Here is a 9,897-nt window from a genome sequence, read left to right as displayed (position 1 = left end):
TTCCCTCCCACCCTAGGCTAAGTAGGCACCTGCTACTTCATCAATAATGAACATCACATCACATCAACTCTAGCAGTGTTCAAAAATAATTTAACCATGGATTCACACTTAAACCGGGTGGTAGAAAGCAGGGGACACTTTCCATCTAAACTAGGAGGAATTGGTCAGCGAGACTACCTGGCTCATAATGGTAACATCTAATAAAGAAAGAGTCTTAGGAAAAATTTATCAAGAAAGACAATATCCAAATAATGTATTTATATTTTCCTATTTGGCAACTTATAAGAAAGAAAACATGTTCTAAAATATGTATTTGTAATCTCTTTAAAGGCTATCAAGCCTCATGATAATAGAAGTGAATGTTACTCCTTCTATCTTATCTTGTGTGATTGTGTTTGATTAATTAATTTTGAGTAGAGTTTTTTAAAATATAGTTGAGAGGTGAGGCTTAGAGAGCCTCACATCCCATCAATTGTAGATCAATTGGTATGAGAGCAAGACGCTCCGGGGCCTAATCTTTTTTTTTTTTTTTTAAATTCTCATTTATTTAATTCCTCTTTTTTTTCCACCCATAACAAGTTCTTATTTTCTAGTCATTCTACATTCACTTTCTTTCTTAATATTTATCCTTTCCTTCACACATTCCCTAGATACGATGTTTGAGTTCCTCTGCCACATCACAACATCTACAACACCCATGTCCACTTTTGTTACAAGTCTGCAATGGATTTATAGTTCAGGTATATCTCTGGTGTGGCCTGGTTCTGTACCACATCCAAAATCCATGATTTTTTATATCAAGAGTAGCATTCAGAGCTGATTCCTTTTGGAGACGTGCCCTCCCGCCTTGCTTTAGTAGGCACCTTATTCACATTCATGAGATTCCACACAGTAGCATTCGACTTGAGTTCATTTGGAGACGTGCCCTTCCACCCCAAGCTATGTGGGCACCTACTATTTCATCAACAAGCAACGTCACATCACATCAACTCTAGTAACAACTGGCTTGGGTTCATTGGAGACGTGCCCTCCCACCCTAGGCTATGTAGGCACCTGATACTTCATCGACAGTGAGCATCACATCAAGTCAACACCAGCAACATTCAAAAATCATTTCAGTCATGGCTTCACACTTAAACTAGCAGGCGAAAAGCAGGGGACGCTTTCCATCTAAACTTGGAGGAATTGGGAAGCCAGGTTGCCTGGCTCATAATGGTAAACATATAATGAGTTAGGAAACATGTAGTCCTAGGAAACTTTTATCAAAAAAGGAAATATCTATATAATGTATTTAGCTTTTCCTATTTAGCAACTCATAAGAAAGCAAACATGTTCTAAAACATGTATTTGTAATCTCTTTAAAAGGCTATCAAGCTTTATGATAATAGAAGTAAATGTTACATTATCCTATCTTATCTTGTGTTATTGTGTTTGATTCATTAATTTTGAGCAAAGTTTTCTGCTATCTTATCCTGTGTGATTGTGTTTTATTCATTAATTATGAGCAAAATTTTTGTAAAATATAGAGCAGCATCTCCCATCAAATGAGAATCACATGATCCATCCTTTCATGGACTTATTCACACCATATCCCCTTAATTTATTGTCATGTCCTCAATCTATGTCTATAGTCAATTTTAAAAATGCTTTGGAATTTATTATTTAGGTGAACCTATATCTATGATAAATTTTAAAAATACTCTCAAAAATATCAATTACTTGACTCTCACTAAAAAATTAATTGAATCCATGTCAACCCTAATATATTGCTTTGCTGCTTCCAGAAACCAGAACTAATAATATATATTTGTGAATGCTTTCTATTGAAACTGCAATTTTAAATTCTCTAAAAATGTTTAGAGAGCACCCATGAAGCCACTTGCGAGGAATACGTAAATAAAGCCAAAACGATACGTACAATCCAATCCTCCACACAATCTTGTCAGGTACTCCTTGTAATAACCCTGGCTTTCGCTGTGCTCTTCACAAATAATTCACTTACGTGTCTTCTCGGCTCTTTGCCAGCCATTTAAGTTTGTCATTTACTTGAGATTTAGCAAGAGTGCAGAAACCGACAAAATGTTGCAGGATCCACTGTTCTCTAGAAGTATTCTACTGGTGCAGGTGGATATAAGGCTATAATTCATTGAAAATTCCTTTATAAATCAACTGGGGACAATGGGGATCGTCAAATAAATCAACCCTTTCCATTTCTATGCTGATATTAACTGGTGTTTGTATATCGCAGTCTAACTATGAGAATGAAGAACCAAATGATGGCCATGAATTCTCTTCCTCTGTATGAAAAATTTGTAGAGAAACCCAAACGATATCGAGTTTATGCTTGCCTTCACTTGCTGCTTATGCTATCCTTCCTGGGCTATCGTGTATTGAATCCCCTTGATGAATCTTATAACATTTGGATTGTAGCTTTTGCCTGTGAGATTTGGTTTGCATTCCAGTGGATTCTTGAATGGAACATGAGATGGCTGTTTGTTGACTATAAAACATACCCAGAGAGGCTTGTACAAAGGTGAATAGCATAAGAAAGATACATTAAATAGGGCAATTTTATGTAGATTTCAGATTCCGAGAATATTTTGAGAGAATTTCTGCTGTTTAAGAGAAAAATTATTTTGTTTAAACAATATAAATAAAGTACATGTCTTTGTCTTTTTTTCAATTGTTTCAAATATGGTAGTTTCAGTTTGATATGGATCGTTTACCTGTCTTTTTTCTTTTATGTTTTAGATATAGTGGAGAATCTGCTTCAAAGCTTCCTCCTGTAGACATAATTATCACCACAGCAGATCCTTTCAAGGAGCCTCCTATAATCACTGCCAACACCGTTCTTTCAGTACTTGCAATTGATTATCCAGTCCAAAAATTTGCATGTTATATCTCAGACGACGGTGCTTCTACCATCATGTTCTACTCTATGGTAGAAACAATAAGATTTGCCAAAAGATGGGTACCGTTCTGCAGAAAGTTCGAAATAGAGACAAGGGCGCCATTTATGTATTTTTACAGACAAAATCCCCATAATAGCAATAAATCTGATCCGAAATTTCTCAAAGAATGGCAAGAGATGAAGGTATTCTTAGATTTCCATGTTTTAATTTTAACTTGATTGCAGATTTAGTGAATATTATATTCTGAAATTTAGATTGCAGATTTAGTGAATATTCTGAAATTTATATGAAAGGGAAGGGAAAGATAATTTATCAATTAATTTGAGTAACTTGATTGCAGATTTAGTGAATATTCTGAAATTTAGATTGCAGATTTAGTGAATATTCTGAAATTTATATGAAAGGGAAGGGAAAGATAATTTATCAATTAATTTGAATAACTTGATTGCAGATTTAGTGAATATTTTGAAATTTATAAGAAAAGAATGAAAAATTAATTGATCAATTAATTTGAGTGGTTTTCTGTTTGTCATTTTTTTATTTATTTTATTTTATTATTATTTATTATTTATTATTTTTTTAAATTAATTTTGTTTAAGTGAGATTTGAACACGAGGATGAGAATTGAACATTTAATAGTTTAGATATATAATATCTTTTTCCCAATTGTCCTATCACCTTCAAATTTCATATAAAATCCTGAACTTCTAATAATGTGAATATACCATATATTCTAACATTTTTTTGCCAAGGCCTTCTGCTTACATTATATATGTCACATTTCCAAATCTATAATAGAAATAAAAATAGATTTTTTTGTTTTATATTAAAAATTTATAATTTATTCATTTATTTTTAATATCAATTTTGAATTTTGTAAGGATGAATATGAGGATCTGAAGCGGAGGATTGTGAAAGCATCTGCGACGGGAGAAGTCCCATTAGATTCCATATCTCATGATGGTGTCGATGGTTTTGCCCATAGAAGTTCAGACATCCGCAACCACTCGAGTGTAGTCAAGGTGATGACATTTAACACTCCATAGCTGTTAACATTTTTTTAAATTTAAGGTCCACTTTAAAGATCTATATTTTTGGGATTATATAGATTTTTAATTAGGGAAAAGTTATTTAAGTTTATTTTTTTTATTCAAGTTAGCCGAGGCTCAATTTAATTTTTCTAATTGTATAGCCCAATATGATGTGTACGAGTGTCTGTCCATCATCAAAGTTGAAATTTTGCTTATGTCTATTATTTTTTTTTTATAAAATCTAAAAAAAAAAATTATACAAAACATTTAAATAATGTGAGTTCATAAAAAAAATTGGGTGAAGAAATTGGATCTTTCTGGGCTCATCTTAGATCCGTATTTAAGATAGATAGATATTGGTACCGTAAAATTTATTGAATTATATATGTGTTTGGACTGAAAGGTAAAGAGATGTTGTACTTTTTGTCTTATCCTGTACATAATAGTCAATATACATGGGCACTTTTGGGCTCTAAATTTTGAATATAATATTTTAAAATGTAATATTTTTATTTTAAAAGACAATATAATATTCTTTAATATATTATTTTTTAGTTTTTGTTATAAAATTGTCTTTTTTTTAATTCACTTAAAATAAAATAAAAATAAAAATAAAAATAACCCTAAGTGAATTATTTTAATTGATCAACATAAAATAAAATTAATAAAAAAATAATGTTAAAATAAAAATAATTTCATGGTATTGACCCATTGTATGAGAACCCATGATATTGACTCATGATATTCATGTGGAATATAACTTATTTAAAAAAGGAAAGTAAATCATCCTAGATCCAATTAATTACTTTGTAGATTCAAACAATATCTAAAATTGCATAGACAAGATGGAAATCATTGATCATATAGATAAATATATAGCCTCATAAATATCTTATTTTCATTTTTATTTTCTTTTCTATAAAATAAATAGATATTAAAATTAATTAAGAAATAAATTTATAAAATATTTTAAAATTTAATAGACAAAAAAGGAAAAAAATCAATTCTATGAAGTTAGTATTATAAATCTTAAAATATTCTGGAAATTTATAGTTAAATTAAACATTTTTTATTAGTATTTTTCTTATAATTCTAAATTTAAATAAATTGTTGTTTCTCTCTTTGATCAACATTCTCATCATTCTCATGAAATAATATGTATGGACAGATTATTTATGAAAACAGTGGAGATGAACGAGATATTCTGCCTCATGTAGTGTATGTTGCTCGAGAAAAACACCCCAAAGTTGATCACCATTACAAAGCTGGTGCAATGAATGTTATGGTAATTCTATTTCAAACAAATTTGTGATTTACCACTCAAGAACAGTGACCTTAATTATTATTTTCTGTGAAATAAATAAGGAATAAAATTGATATAAATCTAGTGCAATATTATTGGATTCAATATATTTTGAAATAAATCTATTCTTATAATGGCAATGATATTTCTTTCAGGCAAGAGTATCCGGAGTGATGACAAACTCACCTTTCATACTCAATCTTGACTGCGATATGTTTGTGAACAACTCCAAGGTCATTCAACATGCTATGTGCTTTTTTCTGGATTGTAAGTCTGAAAGAGACTGCGGCTTTGTTCAGTTTCCACAGTTATTCTATAGAAGCATCAAGGATGATCCCTTTGGAAGCCAGATGAAAATATTTCTGAGCGTAAGTATGAGTTCATCCATAGTTTTATGTTTCTGTTTATAGGCCATTAAATGATGCTAGGTAAGGTGGGTATAAATAATATGCCGGATTAATTCATATATATATATAAACTATCTTATATTATCTCCTAAAAATTTTCTTCAAAAAACTGTCTTGCAAAATTATTTGCGTCTAACAGATTTTGCCTCTCCCCACATGTCATGAATCTGAACTTAAATGAACCCAGGCTGCTAGCAATCCTACTATCATAGCATTTTATCTTTGATCAAGATGGTATACTAAAGATGGGTATTCTATACACAGACACTAGCCAGAGGGATGAATGGACTCCAAGGTGCCATCTATTGTGGAACAGGCTGCTTCCATCGAAGAAAAGCGTTATATGGAGTACCCCCAGCTGCAGACCAATATAACAACAAAGATGTACGACAAGTTCATAACCATGCAAAAGGTGAGGATTCTTAGCCTGGTTAGCCTATGTCACTTGCAACGTTGAGCCTTCTGTTTCAATTACTACCTAGCCTCTAGACATCTTTTGTATTAATATCAGAAGAACAGTGTTTAATGGACCTCTTTATGCTTCAGTCAGTCCTGAAATTGAAATGAAAGCTTAGCCCCTGTTATTGATTATAATACAATATTGCTAGATAATAATATAAATTCATCTGGTTTTTGGACAGTGTTTCATGATCTGAAAGCATCTTCCTGGTCTTTGAAGGGTCTTTCAAGTATATTTGGACCATCTTCTGCCCTTTCAGCATCTGCTCAGACAGTTATGAGAGGTACCCAATACAGCGTCCCTTCTCCTTCGTCGGCTATAGATGAGACTTTGAATGTTGCTAGCTGCCGCTATGAGTCCAACACTGCCTGGGGCAAAGAGGTAGGCCATATACCTTCCTTGATATAACAGGTAAGAATACAAAGATGCAAAACTCTCACAGAAATGTGGCCACCCCAAGCTGTAAAACACCTCTCACTGTTATAACTTTGCAGCTTATATTGCATATATCTAATGTACCATTCGGATTCAATGTAAATAAGAGTTTTATGATCACGCAAAGCCCAGCCCCAGCATCAGCTTTGGTTGTTCCATGTACATGACAATTACAAGGGATTGGTGTCTGCTAATATAATGATGAATTAGTTGTTCAGTGAGTATGCTTGATTGTTTAGCCTTTCCTTCCTTTCAGATGGAATGTATTGCATTTGTCCCTCTGTATACAATGACAAATTGATGTCTACATAATGGTGATTTGATGAATTAGTTATGTGTTGAGTATGTTTGTTTTGTTTATACTTCCTTTCCCTTCATGTGGAATGTATTGTGACTGCATTTTATATACCTGTGTACAAAATATAATGGTTAGTATGCTTGATTGTTTAGCCTCCTTTCATGTGGAAAGTATGACAGATGTCCCTCTGCTTAATTAGAAAGGTTAATGTTGTCTACATAATGGTGAATTTGTTATGTGGTGAATATACTTGATCGTTTAGCCTTCCATGTGGTAGGTATTGTGCGTGCATTGTGTATTTCTGTGTATTTTATATACAGTCAGATATGGGATATTTCAATAGCTTTTATGACTATGAAATCTCCCCTTCTCTAATTTTGATGTCTTCTTCTTGAATTTCATATCTTGCACAAATACTGTATAAACAAATTGCAGTAGACAAACAGCTGGTTTCTGTACTGTCCTTTGCAGGTGGGATGGATGTATGGATCCACAGTTGAGGATGTTATGACTGGGTTCAAAATCCATTGTCTGGGTTGGCATTCTGTATTCTGCATACCTGAACAGCCAACCTTCCTGGGAACTGCACCGTCAAATAGTCCAGACAGTCTTGTGCAAATGAGGAGATGGGTTACTGGGCTGCTTGAAATATTCTTAAGCAAATTATGCCCCTTTCTGGGTTTTGACAGAAACATCATGGTACGCCAGAGGATGGTGTATGCTTGTTTCACTCTATGGGGAATCTTGTCAGTGGCAACGTTCTTTTATGCAATATTGCCAGCTTTATGTCTTTTAAGTGGAAAACCATTCTTGCCCGGGGTAAGCCCAGTGAATTCAACTAACTAAGCATCCATGCATTATATAGCTTCATCATTTTGTTAATTTACTTGATCCTGAGTTTCTTGAATTCTTTATATTGCAGATTTCGAACCCTGCCTTCGCAATTGCAGTTGCACTGTTCGTTTCAATATATGGCTTTAAGCTGTTCGAATTTCTTTGCATTGGCGGTTCTATTAGAGAATGGTGGAATAACCAAAGGATGTGGCTGATCCAGAGTTTATCTCCATCTTTACTGGCCACGTTCGACGTTTTGATGAAGTTACTAAGGGTTTCTGAGACAGCCTTTGTAGTGACCCCCAAGGGAACTGGTGACGAGGATGATTGTTGTGAGAGTGACTTCACATTTGATTCATCTTCATTATTCATTATGCCAACCACAGTGTTATTTATAAACTTGGCAGCCATTGTTTCTGGATCTGTAATTTTTGTGTCAGGCAGATATCATATATTTAGAGACAAGCTATTTGCAGAGTACTTTTGCAGTATATGGGTGGTGATAAATCTGTGGCCATTTGTCAAGGGATTAGTGAGAAAAGGGAAGCGTGGCATCCCTTGGAACGTAGTTATGAAATCAGCTGCATTGGCGCTGATTTTGGGCGGTAGTGCTTGGAGACAGAACTAACTGTATTTGAAGTGTATTCTGATTATTTGAAGAATGGACAAAATCTTATGAAAGCTACTGGGAAAATCAAGCATTGAACAAAACAGTTGGCTATACTTCCCACGAAATCGATTATGTACACTTGCTTATTGGGCATGTTCAAGCATGTCTGGCATCTGGACAATTCTGTACATGGAAAAGAAGTGAAAGAAAGTGTAAACCTTCGGTTTTTCAGTTATTTTGGAGCAATGAAAAAATTCAGAACATCCTAGCATACAAAACTATGAGCTGTGGACCTTTATGGGGGTCTTCCATGCCACATAGAGGTGACACTGGATTAAATTTGGGTTCTTATCCATGTTTTGAATTTTGGTAATTTGCCATCTATTCCACGACAAAACCAAAAACTTCAATTTCCAAAAATTTGTCATCGTAATGGAAGAGCGATCTGAATTAGCTTTCAATAAAGTAGATTTCTCTAATATTCTCACACATCTTTAGTGTTATTATTTAGCTGTTGGGAAGGAAGTAAGATCAATTGCATAAACTTATTTTTTGGTTTTAATTGAGTATTCTCTCTATTGACCGTTTCTTTTATCAACATTAATATTAATATTAATTTATTTTATACGAATGAAATGGTTGATAATATATTTTACACGGTTAAAAAGGATTACATTATAATTTTGGATAGTAATAATATAATCTTTATAAAATAGTGATCAAATTTTATAATATAATCTTTATTAAAGAGTGATAATAATTTTTATATTAAAAATTATTATTATTTTATATCAATTTTTATAACCATAAATTTTGTAAATTATATCTAATTTATCTGTAATGGTTGAAAAGCATAACAATAATGTCATTCCTTTTGCAAATTATAACTAATTTACCTGTAATGGTTGAAAAGCATAACAATAATGCCATCCTTTTTAATGGCATTTAAGCTTTATAAATGAGGACTGAAATTCATGGGATTACACTTTTTTTTTTTTTTTTTTTTTGAGTGTTTTTACTTTTTTTTCTTATTTCTTCTACCAACTTGTGGATCATCACAATTCTCCTTATCACTATGTACAAATAATGTTAAGTTTTTGTTCATTTTCCTTATCAACATGTATAAATAGTGTTAAGTTTTTGCTTATTTAAGTTAAAGATCAATTCTTTGTCATTTTTGGGTAGTGTATGATTATTCTAATGTTGAGACCATTTATTTAAGATCTAAGACTTTGGTGGTTTAAATGAAAAGAAGATTAGTACTCAAGCTTTATTTTCTTATTTTTGTAACAATTGTTTCTTATTAGTGGATTTAAAATCTTTCCCCTTTATTATTAGCTATGACAATCCTATTTAGACTTTTTTGCTTCAATCATGAACAAACCTCTATGTTTGGGCCTTCATCCTCTCATCTTTGTAAAGGTCTCTTTCTGTAACTTCTTCAGTGGTGCTAGGCGGATTCACTTAGAAGATCTTGCTTCTTTGGTAGCATATGCATCCTATTTGAATGATTGACACCTTTTACTAGAGAAGGGTTCTACCTTTTGTCTATTTAACCCTTTCTTCTATCATGTAGAAAATGAAAGGAATGGTCATTAAAGGATCAA

General features: G+C 32.7%; 1 protein-coding gene across 1 annotated transcript; it reads left to right on the top strand.

Moving 5' to 3' along the window:
* Nucleotides 1-2,233: 2,233 nt before the first annotated feature.
* On the top strand, nucleotides 2,234-8,644 carry LOC149211983 (cellulose synthase-like protein H1). Its single transcript, XM_089391640.1, has 9 exons — nucleotides 2,234-2,533; nucleotides 2,752-3,094; nucleotides 3,794-3,934; nucleotides 5,112-5,228; nucleotides 5,402-5,614; nucleotides 5,918-6,065; nucleotides 6,295-6,494; nucleotides 7,318-7,665; nucleotides 7,769-8,644. The coding sequence occupies exons 1-9, from the start codon at nucleotides 2,256-2,258 to the stop codon at nucleotides 8,306-8,308; spliced, it is 2,328 nt and encodes a 775-aa protein (XP_089247766.1). The 5' UTR covers nucleotides 2,234-2,255; the 3' UTR covers nucleotides 8,309-8,644.
* The last annotated feature ends 1,253 nt before the right edge of the window (nucleotides 8,645-9,897 follow it).

The sequence above is a fragment of the Pinus tabuliformis genome, chromosome 1_1 (genome assembly GCF_031772625.1).
Source record: "Pinus tabuliformis cultivar Carrire ecotype Pingquan chromosome 1_1, CPIR1, whole genome shotgun sequence".
Taxonomy (NCBI): Eukaryota; Viridiplantae; Streptophyta; class Pinopsida; order Pinales; family Pinaceae; genus Pinus; species Pinus tabuliformis.
This window is presented reverse-complemented; position numbering and strand designations above follow the sequence as displayed.

Bases quoted from the DNA above. Each gene is read 5' to 3' on its own strand.
- LOC149211983 (XM_089391640.1), top strand. From the start codon at position 2,256: ATGAGAATGAAGAACCAAATGATGGCCATGAATTCTCTTCCTCTGTAT. The intron at 5,615-5,917 runs GTAAGTATGAGT...TTCTATACACAG, and splicing joins AGATGAAAATATTTCTGAGC to ACACTAGCCAGAGGGATGAA. The intron at 6,495-7,317 runs GTAGGCCATATA...TGTCCTTTGCAG, and splicing joins ACACTGCCTGGGGCAAAGAG to GTGGGATGGATGTATGGATC.